The 11,963-nt window shown below is 70.1% G+C and overlaps 2 protein-coding genes across 2 annotated transcripts; both read left to right on the forward strand.

Annotated features, from left to right (window-relative positions):
* The first annotated feature begins 3,712 nt into the window (after nucleotides 1–3,712).
* Nucleotides 3,713–9,237, forward strand: Mxra8 (matrix remodeling associated 8). Its single transcript, XM_042701938.1, is given in 10 exon segments — nucleotides 3,713–3,843; nucleotides 4,681–4,704; nucleotides 4,954–5,253; nucleotides 5,402–5,503; nucleotides 6,869–7,227; nucleotides 7,229–7,487; nucleotides 7,906–7,945; nucleotides 8,027–8,088; nucleotides 8,187–8,265; nucleotides 8,420–9,237. Coding segments are annotated over 10 exon segments (1,302 nt in total). The 5' UTR covers nucleotides 3,713–3,794; the 3' UTR covers nucleotides 8,448–9,237.
* A 406-nt stretch (nucleotides 9,238–9,643) lies between these two features.
* Nucleotides 9,644–11,874, forward strand: LOC122127378 (basic proline-rich protein-like). The gene is made up of 3 exons (XM_042702006.1): nucleotides 9,644–9,720; nucleotides 9,978–11,364; nucleotides 11,467–11,874. The coding sequence occupies exons 1-3, from the start codon at nucleotides 9,644–9,646 to the stop codon at nucleotides 11,872–11,874; spliced, it is 1,872 nt and encodes a 623-aa protein (XP_042557940.1).
* The last annotated feature ends 89 nt before the right edge of the window (nucleotides 11,875–11,963 follow it).

An 11,963-nucleotide genomic window follows, 5' to 3' on the forward strand; every position in this document is an offset into this window, starting at 1 on the left:
GCTTTTTCTGCTTATGTAGTGCTGAGGAATCAAACCCAGGGCCTCATGCATGCAAGGCAAGCGCGCTACCACTGAGCCACCTTCCCAGCCCCTGGAGGCCCTTTCCTGTGGGAGGACTCCTCATCTAGGAAAGGGAAGACACACCTGTGGGGTTTTCAGTCTGTCTCAAGGAGAGCCCGTTCTGATCTAAGCCAGTAAGATAATGAGAAGGGGACAGAAACCTATGATACCAACAAAGGTGGAAGCTCAGGTTCACCCGTTACACAGGAGCAATGTCCTGAAGAGAGGCATGTGTGTCAGTGCTTCAGCTCAGGGCCAGGCCTGTGGGTCACCTGTAGTCCTAGCTACTCAGGAGGCTGAGAGCTTAGCAACAAGGCTAAGCAAGTGAGAGGCCCTAGGTTCAAACACACAGGAAATACTGTTTTATGTGTTGGGTGGACCTTGGGCCATTGGCTTAGGACTCTGAGGGCGCTTGGACACAGAGACCGAGCCTGAGTCCTGGATCACCTCGCTTCCCACACCGGAGACAAGCAATGAACCCTGAATGGGAGTCGGCTAGCCACATCGCAGGCGTGGCCTCGGAACAGAGCACAGGCAGCCTCCCAAGGCAGTGCTCCTGGCCCCTCCCACAGGAGCTCTCCGTAGCTCAGGCTGGCCCAGGGCGCTCTGTCCTGCTGCTCAGCCCCCTGAGTGCCTGACGGCAGGTGTGAGCCCCACGCCCAGCCTTGAGCACCCCTTTGCTCTAACTTTCACGGTAGGAGCTTCATACACAGGAAATGTATTCCAAGACAAGTGAGGTATAGAAACAAAGTGTCTTGGTTGATTGTAGGACTTGAACCTAGGGCTAGGCACTGTCCCTGAGCCTCTTCAGCTCAAGGCCAGCTAGCGCTCTACCACTTGAGCCACAGCACTGCTTCCAGTTTTTAGTGGTTCACTGGAGATAAGATTCTCATGAACTGGGGCTGGGAAGGTGGCTCAGTGGTAGAACGCTTGCCTTGCATGCCTGAGGCCCTGGGTTCGATTCCTCAGCACCACATAAGCAAAAAGAAAAAAAGCCGGAAGTGGTGCTGTGGCTCAGGTGGTAGAGCGCTAGCCTTGAGCTGAAGAGCTGAGGGATAGTGCCCAGGCCCAGAGTTCAGGCCCCACGACCGGACCCAAAAAAAAAAAAAGAAAGATTCTCATGAACTTTCCTGCCCAGGCTGGCTTTGAACCGTGCTCCTCAGATCTCAGCCTCCTGAGTAGCTAGGATGGCAGGCGTGAGCCGCGGGCGCCCAGCTTGCCCAGGTGACTTTGACTGCCTCCCAAGGCAGCCCCAGCTGTGGAAGGAGGGTCACTTGAGGCCAGCCTGCTGAGTGGTACACGTCCCTACTCAGCATGCTAGAGGTTGAGAGCAGGAAGTCTGAGAGCACTGGGTCAGACCCAGGGCAGAGGTTGGGGTCCTGTTTAGCACGATCCCCAGTGTGTAGGGCAAGATTTGGCATACAATGCCTGTGTGCTCGCCAAATGCACATCTTCATGATGAACAGCGCGTGTGAGCCACTGTCGGTTCTGGTTTTTTTTTTGGTCAGTCGTGGGGCTTGAACTCTGGACCTGGGCACTGTCTCTCAGCTCCTCAGGTCAAGACAAGCACTCTACCACTTGAGCACAGTGCCGCTTCCTGCTTTTTCTGCTTATGTGGTGCTGAGGAATCGAACGCAGGGCCTCATGCATGCGAGGCAAGCACTCTACCGCTGAGCCACCTTCCCAGCCCCCCTCTCTGTATTTCTTATGTGACCATTGTAGGGGAATCTAGAGAGAGAGGAAGAGAGTGTGTCTGGGGCTGTGGTTTTTCTTCCCAGTGATCCGAACTGCCTGGAATGTCCGGAGTCACTAGGAATCAGAGCCAACCCTGAATTCTCAGTTTTTGAGCCCAGTGGGCTGGCTGACCCCGTGTCCCGATACGCCCTAGAAGAGGAGGTGGGTCCAGGGTTCTGGGCTGAGGCTTGGCCAGAGCACTATGAGGTCTGTGGTTTTCTCCTGGCCTGTCTTCTTCCTGAAGGAGCAAAGAGGCCAGGTGGGGCTGAGATGCAAGGCTGCATGTCCACAGAGGAGTAAGCAGCCAGCTGAGGGGGACGGGCTGGGAAGAGCAGCAGGGGCTCTGGGAGGGGCAGTGTCCTGGCGGGCAGCCCAGGCTGCCCTTGGGCTTCTGCTCTCATTTGTGCTATTTCCTGCCGAGGATGGGCAGGCATGAGCCTCTGCTGCCCATCCTGGCTTTGCTGGCTGGAAGCAGGGAGGGAGAGGGGGTCAGCAGGCCCCAGGTGGCTCTTGCAGGAGCTAAGGCACTCTCCCAGACATTAGCTTCTGGCCTGTGTCCTGCAGCTTGCCTACTGGAGTCTGAGCCCCGCCCCCAGCAAGCAGGGCTGCAGCTGGGAACCCACAAGAGGAGGGTCTGGGAGGGGCTTCGTGTGCCTGGGCCCCCATCAGAGGTGTGGACCAGGGTCTCAGGCTCCTTCTAGCTCAGAACTGGGAGATGAACCCTACTTCCCTCTCAGTCCTGCACCCAAATCCAGGTCCTTTCTCGGCCTGGAGAGCCAGGGGCTAGGCCATTTCTGCCTGCTTCTCCACACTGCCTGGATGCTCTTCCTCTGTGAGGAGCAGGACACGTGAGCTGGAGCCTCCACAGCCCGGGATGGGCAGCAGGCCGGACCGCTAAGGATGACCAGGAACGGGGTGGAGACGTTGTCTGAGGGCGGCACCGCACTAATGGAAACCAGTTAGGAAAACAAGTGGAGCGGCCAGGAGAGGCTTGTTTTTCCAGAATGAAAGGCCTAGGCAGGAATTAGGTGGTGAGCACCCAAGTTCCAGCTCTACCGGCTGGAGTCCTGGAGAGGACATAAGTCTATGAGACTGGGGGCCCCCTCCTGCCGGCCCCACAGCTGCGGAGGCGGGCTTGGGGACTGGGTGGGGCTGAGGTGAGGACCCTTGAAATGACCAGCCCCTCCAGATGGGCAGGGACACTGCAGAGGGCTTGTGTGGTTGTTTAGATTTTCCCATTTCTTTCTTGTCCTGAGGTTTGCCTAACTAGCAGGGCGGATTGGTACACAGTGCCTGCTCTGTTATTTTGCATTTGTTTATGCGACGTTGTACATTTTCCCAGAGCCTCAAATCTGTGCTTTCTGTTGGCAGGGGGAAGGGAGGGCTGTCCAATCCCCCCTCCCCCCAGTGGGGGTCTCTCAGAGCCCAGTCACCCAGGTCAGGTTTCAGGGCCTCTTAAGCTCTGCAGGTGGGCAGCCCATGGCCTGGAAGAGCCCCCCACGCACTGACCCAGTGCCCGCCTCCCCCAGCTGGCTGCGCTTAGCCCTGAAGAGGACCCCGGCCCCCAGGAAGGGGGGCAAGAGCTGGAAGAACAACCTAACCTGTGGGGAGGATGCGAGGCCTCCTGCGGGGGGGGGGGGGGCACATGCCTGCCAGGCAGCCCCAGGCCGCAGGGGGCCTTTCTACTGGAGTGAGGTGGTCACCCAGGTCAGGGGTTTGAGACTCCAGGCTTTGTCCTTCGGTGGGCCTGAGAGAAGCTGCCCCAGGCCCTGCCTGCACCGCCCTGGCCTTCTCATTCCACCCAGGACTGACCCCCACCGTCCCTCCCCTCAGGCAGGCCCGGGATGGGGGAAGCCAAGGGGCTGGAGCAGCGGAGTGGGCGGGGTGAAGTCAGCGGGGACTGCGGAGGGGAGGAGGGTGGGCTGTTTTCCTGAGAGTTGGAGCTGGAGTGAGACAAAGCATCGGGAGGAAGCCGCGCTGGGCGCCGGGCAGCAGGCGCTATGGGGCTCCTGTCCTGCCTCCTGCTGTGGAAACTTGTGCTACTGCAGAGTGAGTGCCGGTGGGAGGGTGGGCTGGAGAGGGGCCGCAGTGGACCTGAGCAAACTGGGGTAGGGGTAAACCGGCCTGCCTGGGCCTGGGGCCCAGAGGTGGGGCACCCCCACAGGGGAGGGAGACGGCACAGAGACGGCGCAGATGTCTCAGGGGCAGGGCGACCCACGGCTCTCCCAGGAAGAGCTGGAGGGGCCCGGTGCCTCCGGGAGCACCCTCCTTTCGTGATGGCTGGGCAGCAGCCCAGGCTCAGCACTCCCCAGAGGGGGTGCAGGGAGTGAATCTGAATTTAGCCTGCAAACTAGGGTTCTCAGTCTGTCCCAGGCTCCTTCCAGGCGCACTGGCTTGCCCTAGCAGCCTGCTGACCGGACACATTCCTCCGGGAGTTCTGGGCACTCTGCCATTTCTCAGCCGCACAGGGTCCCCCCTGCCGGGCCTGTGAGGAGCTCCGGGCTTAGGCTGAGGGGCCCCTGCAAGTACGCAGGCTGCCTTGTCAAGTGTCCTTGTCAGTCTGGGACGTCCTGGGCAGACCTGGTGTCGGTGTCATGATGGTGATGCCGATGCTGTGGTGTATGTGGCTGGCACAGACTCCAGAGCGGGGGCTGAGCCCCGGCCCAGCACTGCCCCAGGTCCTTGGCCTTCCAGTGAGCAGGACCGGGCTGACCCCACAGCAAGGAGACAGGGAGGCACTGGACATGAACTGGGCTGTGAGCCACGTCCAGGAGACTGGGCAGGGTCCTGGTCTCTCCCAACATCACAACCACCTGTTCAGGGGTCATTACCGTGGTAGTGTGGCCTCCCCGGGGTTCCTCTCAGCCCCCCTTCCCCTCCTTGCAGGCTGTGCACCTCTCCCGTCCGCAGGTAGGTACCAGCTGGGTCTGCGGGGCTCTCCCTCCCCACCCCAGGAAGCCCAGTCCCCCTTGCCCTTGTATCCAGGCTGGCCCCCTGACCTCTGTCCCCCCTGCCCCGCCAGGGCCCCTGGGCCCCCCTGCCCCCTGCCCCGCCAGGGCCCTCGGGCCCCCCTGACCCCTGCACTGTCAGGGTCCCCGGGCTCCCCTGACCCCTGCCGCGCCAGAGCCTCCGGGCCCCCCTGACCCCCTGTCCCGCCAGGGCCCCCGCGGACCCCCGCGGCCGGCGGCAGCTTGGTGGTGTCCGAGGAGGCGGTGAGCGGGGCGGCGGGTGCCCCGGCGCTGCTGCGCTGCCAGAGCCCGCGCATGGTGTGGACGCGGGACCGGCTGCGGGACCGGCAGCGCGTGGTGCACTGGGACGTGCGCGGGGCCGGCGGCGCCGCGCGCCTGCTGGACATGGACTCGGCGGGCGAGCAGCGCGTGTACCGCGCCCGCGACCTCGGCCGGCTGCTGCTGGCGCCCTCCGCCTTCCTCGACGGCAACTTCTCGCTGCTCATCCGCGGTGCGGATCCGGGGGGCCGGGGCGGGGGGGGGGGCGGCGTGGACGGAGGGAGGACGGCGGGACGGAGGGTGGGAGGACGGCGGGACGGAGGCCCGGGCGCCGGATCTCCGCGCGCAGCTCACGCGGGGCTTCGCCCGTCGCCCCGCAGCGGTGGAGGACAGCGACGCGGGGCTGTACACCTGCAACCTGCACCACCACTACTGCCACCTGGACGAGAGGCTGGCCATCCGCCTGGACGTCACGGACGACCGTGAGCAGGCCGCCCCGAGCCCGGCCCCCCCCCCCGCCCCGAGCCCGGCCCCCCCCCCCCCCCCGAGCCCGGCCCCCGCCCCGAGCCCGGCCCCCCCCGCCCCGCCCCGAGCCCGGCCCCCCCCCCCCCCCGAGCCCGGTCCCCCCGCCCCGAGCCCGGCCCCCCCCCGCCCCGAGCCCGGCCCCCCCGCCCCGCCCCGAGCCCGGCCCCCCCCGCCCCGAGCCCGGCCCCCCCCCCCCCGAGCCCGGTCCCCCCGCCCCGAGCCCGGCCCCCCCCGAGCCCGGCCCCCCCCGCCCCCCGAGCCCGGTCCCCCCGCCCCGCCCCGAGCCCGGCCCCCCCCCCCCGAGCCCGGTCCCCCCGCCCCGAGCCCGGCCCCCCCCGCCCCGAGCCCGGCCCCCCCGCCCCGCCCCGAGCCCGGCCCCCCCCCGCCCCGAGCCCGGCCCCCCCCCCCCCCGAGCCCGGCCCCCGCCCCGAGCCCGGCCCCCCCCCCCGAGCCCGGTCCCCCCGCCCCGCCCCGAGCCCGGCCCCCCCGCCCCGCCCCGAGCCCGGCCCCCCCCCGCCCCGAGCCCGGCCCCCCCCCCCCCGAGCCCGGTCCCCCCCGCCCCGAGCCCGGCCCCCCCCGCCCCGAGCCCGGCCCCCCCGCCCCGCCCCGAGCCCGGCCCCCCCCCCGCCCCGAGCCCGGCCCCCCCCCGCCCCGAGCCCGGCCCCCCCGCCCCGCCCCGAGCCCGGCCCCCCCCCCCCGCCCCGAGCCCGGCCCCCCCCGAGCCCGGCCCCCCCCCCCGAGCCCGGTTCCCCCCCCCCGAGCCCGGCCCCCCCGCCCCGAGCCCGGTCCCCCCCCCCCCGCCCCGAGCCCGGCCCCCCCCCCCGCCCCGAGCCCGGCCCCCCCCCCGCCCCGAGCCCGGCCCCCCCCCGCCCCGAGCCCGGCCCCCCCCCCCGAGCCCGGTCCCCCCCCCCCGAGACCGGCCCCCCCCCCCGAGACCGGCCCCCCCCCCCGAGCCCGGTCCCCCCGCCCCGAGCCCGGCCCCCCCCCGAGCCCGGCCCCCGCCCCGAGCCCGGCCCCTCCGCCCCGCCCCGAGCCCGGCCCCCCCCCGCCCCGAGCCCGGCCCCCCCCCCCGAGCCCGGTCCCCCCCCCCCCGAGACCGGCCCCCCCCCCCCGAGACCGGCCCCCCCCCCCCCGAGACCGGCCCCCCCCCCCCCCCGAGCCCGGTCCCCCCGCCCCGAGCCCGGCCCCCGCCCCGAGCCCGGCCCCTCCGCCCCGCCCCGAGCCCGGCCCCCCCCCCCCGCCCCGAGCCCGGCCCCCCCCCCCCCCCCCCGCCCCGAGCTCGCGCCGGCGCTGACCGCCCCCCCCCCCCGCCCCGCCCGCAGCCCGCGAGGCGCACGCGCACTGGGACGGCGAGAGGGAGGTGCTGCGGGCCGCCCGCGGCGCGCCGGCCCTGCTGCGCTGCGTGAACCGCGCGCCCGTGTGGACCGACCGGCACCTGGAGGAGGCGCAGCAGGTGGTGCACTGGGACCGGCAGCCGCCCGGGGTGCCGCACGACCGCGCCGACCGCCTGCTGGACCTGTACGCGTCCGGGGAGCGCCGCGCCTACGGGCCGCCGGGGCTGCGCGGGCGGGCGGCCGTGCGCGCCGACGCCTTCGCGCGCGGGGACTTCTCGCTGCGCATCGCCGCGCTGGAGCCGGCCGACGCGGGCACCTACTCCTGCCACCTGCACCACCACTACTGCGGGCCTGCACGAGCGCCGCGTCTTCCACCTGCGCGTGCGCGAGCCGCCCGCGGGGCCGCCGCCCGACCCCGGCCACGGCTCGGGCGCAGGCCCGGGCCCGGACCCCACCCTGGCGCGGGGCCGCAGCGTCATCCACGTCGTCGTCCCCGAGGGCCGGGCCCACTTCTTCCAGCAGCTGGGCTACGTGCTGGCCACACTGCTGCTCTTCATCCTGCTGCTCATCACCGCGGTCCTGGTCACGCGCCAGCGCCGGCGCGGGGGTGAGGCGGGGCGCGGGGGTGAGGCGGGGCGCGGGGGGTGAGGCGGGGTGCGGGGGTGAAGCGGGGAGGGGCGCGGGGGTGAGGCGGGGGAGGGGCGCGGGGGTGAGGCGGGGAGGGGCGCGGGGGTGAGGCGGGGCGCGGGGGTGAGGCGGGGCGCGGGGGTGAGGCGGGGAGGGGCGCGGGGGTGAGGCGGGGCGCGGGGGTGAGGCGGGGTGCGGGGGGTGAAGCGGGGAGGGGCGCGGGGGTGAGGCGGGGCGGGGAGCAGGGCTGAGGGGGGGCGTGGGGAGGGGGGTGCAGGGGTGAGGCCCAGTGCCCCAGGGGAGGGCGGGGCGGGGGGGGGGGGGGGTCGACGAGGCCGGCACCCTGGGGAGGGCCTGGGGGGAGACCACCTAGAAAGACTGACAAGTCTCCCCCACAGGCTGTGAACACACAGACAAGCGTTCAGGAAAGGCAGAGAGGTGAGTGTCCCCTAACTACCTCCCTGCCCTGCCATGCCCTGCCTTGACCCGCCCTTCTAAACTGCCACCTGTCCCTCCCAGGAAGGACGTGAAGGTGGCAGAGCTGTCTGTGTCACCCTACAGGACTGAGGAAATCCAGCTAGGTAGGGGTGTGGGGGACACGAAGACACGACCACCGTGCCCAGTCCGAGACCCTGTGTAAAGTCTCTGAGCAGGATCTCTCTCTCTCCCCTTGCTCTAGATTACAAAAACAACATCTTGAAGGAGAGGGCAGAGCTGGCTCACAGTCCCCTGTCTACCAAGAATATCGACTTGGACAAAAGGTGAGCACCAGAAAGGAGACTCTACCACCCCCTCAGCCTGTCCAGAGTTGAGTCCCAGGACTTCTGCTCAGGAGCCTCCTGAAGATCTGCCCTGAGTTTTCCCACTGGAACTAAGGGTAGAGGGTTGAAGCCAGCCATATCCTTGGATTCTAGAGCTCAGAAAGGAGTACTGCAAATAAAGCGACCCTGGCTACTGGCTGGACCAGCAGCCCTGCCTCCAAGGATGCCTGCCCACCCTCCAGAGGCCCTCCCTGGTCCCTCCCAGCGGCTGGTCCCGCTTGTCCTGGAGCTGGGCCTCGATTGGTAGGGCTGTTGTCTACACTTAGTTCTTTCAGGAGCCATCTTCGTCTTCCAGAGCAACTGTGGGCTCCCTCGGACTCTGCCACAGCGTGGCTCCTGCCTTTGGGGTCACACTTTCCCAACCATGGCCCTGCCCCAGTTCTGGCACAGCCCAAGCTGTCATCCTGATGATGTCCAGGAAGCAGCCCTTAGGCCCTCCAGATCTCTGCTCCCTAGAGGCAGGAAGCCACTCAGAGGGTCAGGCAGGACTGGAATCCTAGACTCAGTCCCAGTCCCCACCTCCCTTCTGCTGGGGGACCCCAGGGGCTGTCCACTATGCGTAAGCCAGAGGCAGGACCAGCTGCCCTCTGTCCTGTGCACTGGGGATGCATAGGTCTTCCTAGGCGGCAGCGGCGGCCTTTCCCTTTCTCTGCTTTTAGCACCTTTTCAGCAAATTTTCCTGGAGCTTTCCCCACACTCACTGAACTAACTCTACCTGATTTTTGGCCCTGACTCCTCCTATCCCTGGATGGAACCATTTGGCCACACAGATTTGGCTGAGGAGGTGGGAGGTGCTCTGGAAGTTCTTGGTGGCCAGTGTCTGTGCTGCCGCCCATATGATGGGCAGTCCACACTTGCTCCTGTTGGGAGAACTGACACATCACAATAAAGGACATACCTGGTTGTATACTTGGGCAACTCTCCCTGTACTCTCCTGGAGGTGGTGGGGGCGGGTTTGGGCCTTGGGAACCCCCAAGTGCCCTCAGGCCACGGTGCTTCCTGTCTGGGAATCTGGCATCTCAGGAGACACAGCAGCCAGTAAGGAAGGGGTTTCAGTTTCTGTTCTGAATGTTGGTTAGGATGTGGAGGGGGGGGAGGGGGGGCGGGGGAGCAGAGGGGGTATGAAGACAGGGGACGAGGCCTGCTGGCTTTGTCCTCTGAGCAGAGTGGGCAGGAAAGTTTCACCCCTTGCAGATGCGACCCTTTATGGAGTCAGGAAGGAGACTAATGGAAAGAGCTCTGGGTTGCAGGGCCTAGCAACAGAATGGGCACTGGTCCCCGTTGGCTCACGCATGGTTAGGTGCCAGCTGCAGCCATGTTCTTGGCTGGGGTGGGGGGAGCAGAGAGCATCACCTGTGTCCTCACTCCCGCCTCCTTCAAGGTCCCCCCTGAGTAGTGGGGTCAGAAGAGGGGGGCAGACTCCCAATGCAGAACCCAGTGGGAGGCGGGCCTGGGAGATGTGACTTGAGACACTGTCACTGGACAATCGGGCTCCTGAGAGGGCCGTCAGGCCGAGGCCCCAGGGAAAGCAGTCAGCCTGTCTGCTTCCGCCCAGCCTCTGCCCAGGCCCTCTCCCAGGAGGGCTGAGCCGGGTGGAGCTCAGGGTCTCAGGCGGCGTCAGCTCCTCCGCCCCCCGACTGGCCTGTCAGACGAGCCCCTGGCTCCCCACCCTTTCCCCGGTCTCGGGCCCCTCGCTCCCGAGGCCAGCGAGGCCAGCGAGGCCCTCCACTTCCTCGTGAGCCCGCGGCTCAGCAGGGCGGCGAGTGGCTGTGGACGCCCCGACCCGCTGTCCCGGCAGGACGCCCCGACCCCCGCAGGACGCCCCGACCCCCGCTGCCCCCCCTGCCCCGACCCCCGCTGCTCCCCCTGACCCGACCCCCGCTGTCCCCCCCGACCCCGCTGTCCCCCTGCACCGACCCCCGCTGTCCCCCCTGCCCCGACCCCCGCTGCCCCCCCCTGCCCCGACCCCCGCTGCCCCCCCTGCCCCGACCCCCGCTGTCCCCCCTGACCCGACCCCCGCTGTCCCCCCGACCCCGCTGTCCCCCTGCACCGACCCCCGCTGTCCCCCCTGCCCCGACCCCCCGCTGTCCCCCCTGCCCCGACCCCCGCTGTCCCCCCTGCCCTGACCCCCGCTGTCCCCCCGACCCCCGCTGTCCCCCCTGCCCTGACCCCCGCTGCCCTGACCCCCGCTGCCCCGACCCCCCCCTGCCCCGATCCCCGCTGTCCCCCCTGCCCCGACCCCCGCTGCCCCCCCCTGCCCCGACCACCGCTGCCCTGACCCCCGCTGCCCCGACCCCCGCTGTCCCCCCTGCCCCGACTCCCGCTGCCCCCCTGCCCCGACCCCCCCCTGCCCCGATCCCCGCTGCCCCCCCTGCTCCGAACCCCGCTGCCCCGATCCCCGCTGCCCCCCCTGCTCCGACCCCCGCTGCCCCCCCCTGCCCCGACCCCCCCTGCCCCGATCCCCGCTGTCCCCCCTGCCCCGACCCCCGCTGTCCCCCCTGCCCCGACTCCCGCTGCCCCCCTGCCCCGACCCCCCCTGCTCGGACCCCCGCTGCCCCCCCTGCCCCGACCCCCCCTGCCCCGATCCCCGCTGCCCCCCCTGCTCCGACCCCCGCTGCCCCCCCTGCCCCGACTCCCGCTGCCCCCCTGCCCCGACTCCCCCTGCTCCGACCCCCGCTGCCCCCCCTGCCCCGACCCCCCCTGCCCCGATCCCCGCTGCCCCCCCTGCTCCGACCCCCGCTGCCCCCCCTGCCCCGACCCCCGCTGCCCCGACCCCCGCTGTCCCCCCGACCCCGCTGTCCCCCCTGCCCCGATCCCCGCTGTTCCCCCTGCCCCGACCCCCGCAGGATGCCCCGACCCCCGCTGCCCCCCCGACCCCCGCTGTCCCCCCGACCCCCGCTGTCCCCCCTGCCCCGACCCCCGCTGCCCCCCTGCCCTGACCTCCGCTGTCCCCGCTGCCCCGCCCCCGCCCCGCCCCCCCCTGCCCCGATCCCCGCTGCCCCCCCTGCCCCGACCACCGCTGCCCCGACCCCCGCTGTCCCCCCTGCCCCGACCCCCGCTGCCCCCCCTGACCCGACCCCCGCTGCCCCGACCCCCGCTGCCCCGACCCCCGCTGCCTTGACCAGGACAAAAATCTAGGCTCGGGCCGCCGCGGGGTCCCAGGCCGAGCGGGATCCCGGGACCGGCTCCGCGGTGGAAGGCGGGACGCGGGAGCCACAGGGCCCCCCACGATCCCACTGCGGGTCCCAGGAGGGAGCGCCCATCCGCCCACGGAACAGGTCGCGCGTCCACGCCGGATCGCAGCCGGCGCGCCCTTGGGGTTCTGGTCCCGAGAGCAGCGCTGGTGGGCGGCGCCGGGACGCCGTCCGCGCCCAGGCCGGCCCGGCGGGCTCCAGCGCGCTCCAGCCCTGCCCGGCCGCCCCGCCCCCGACTTCCTCCGTCCTGCGCAGGCGCGACCCCACCCCGCCCCCTCCACCGCCCACGCACCCCAACCTCGCCGCCGTGCGCAGGCGCGGCCCCGCCCCAGCCAGCCGCGGGCGGCGGTGACGTCACCTGCGCTCGTGCGCCCCCTGGCGGCCGCGCTCTGAGGCCGGCCGGGCGATCCCTGCACGGTCCGAGGGGGCGGCGGGCGGCGG

Source organism: Dipodomys spectabilis, unplaced genomic scaffold, assembly GCF_019054845.1.
Source record: "Dipodomys spectabilis isolate Male_0828 unplaced genomic scaffold, ASM1905484v1 ptg000299l, whole genome shotgun sequence".
In the NCBI taxonomy this organism is placed as follows: Eukaryota; Metazoa; Chordata; class Mammalia; order Rodentia; family Heteromyidae; genus Dipodomys; species Dipodomys spectabilis.

Coding starts and splice junctions, on each gene's coding strand:
- LOC122127378 (XM_042702006.1), top strand. CDS start 9,644: ATGTTCTTGGCTGGGGTGGGGGGAGCAGAGAGCATCACCTGTGTCCTC. Junction 9,721..9,977: donor TCCTTCAAGGTCCCCCCTGA/GTAGTGGGGTCA, acceptor CTGGCCTGTCAG/ACGAGCCCCTGGCTCCCCAC. Junction 11,365..11,466: donor CCGCTGCCCCGACCCCCGCT/GTCCCCCCTGCC, acceptor ACAAAAATCTAG/GCTCGGGCCGCCGCGGGGTC.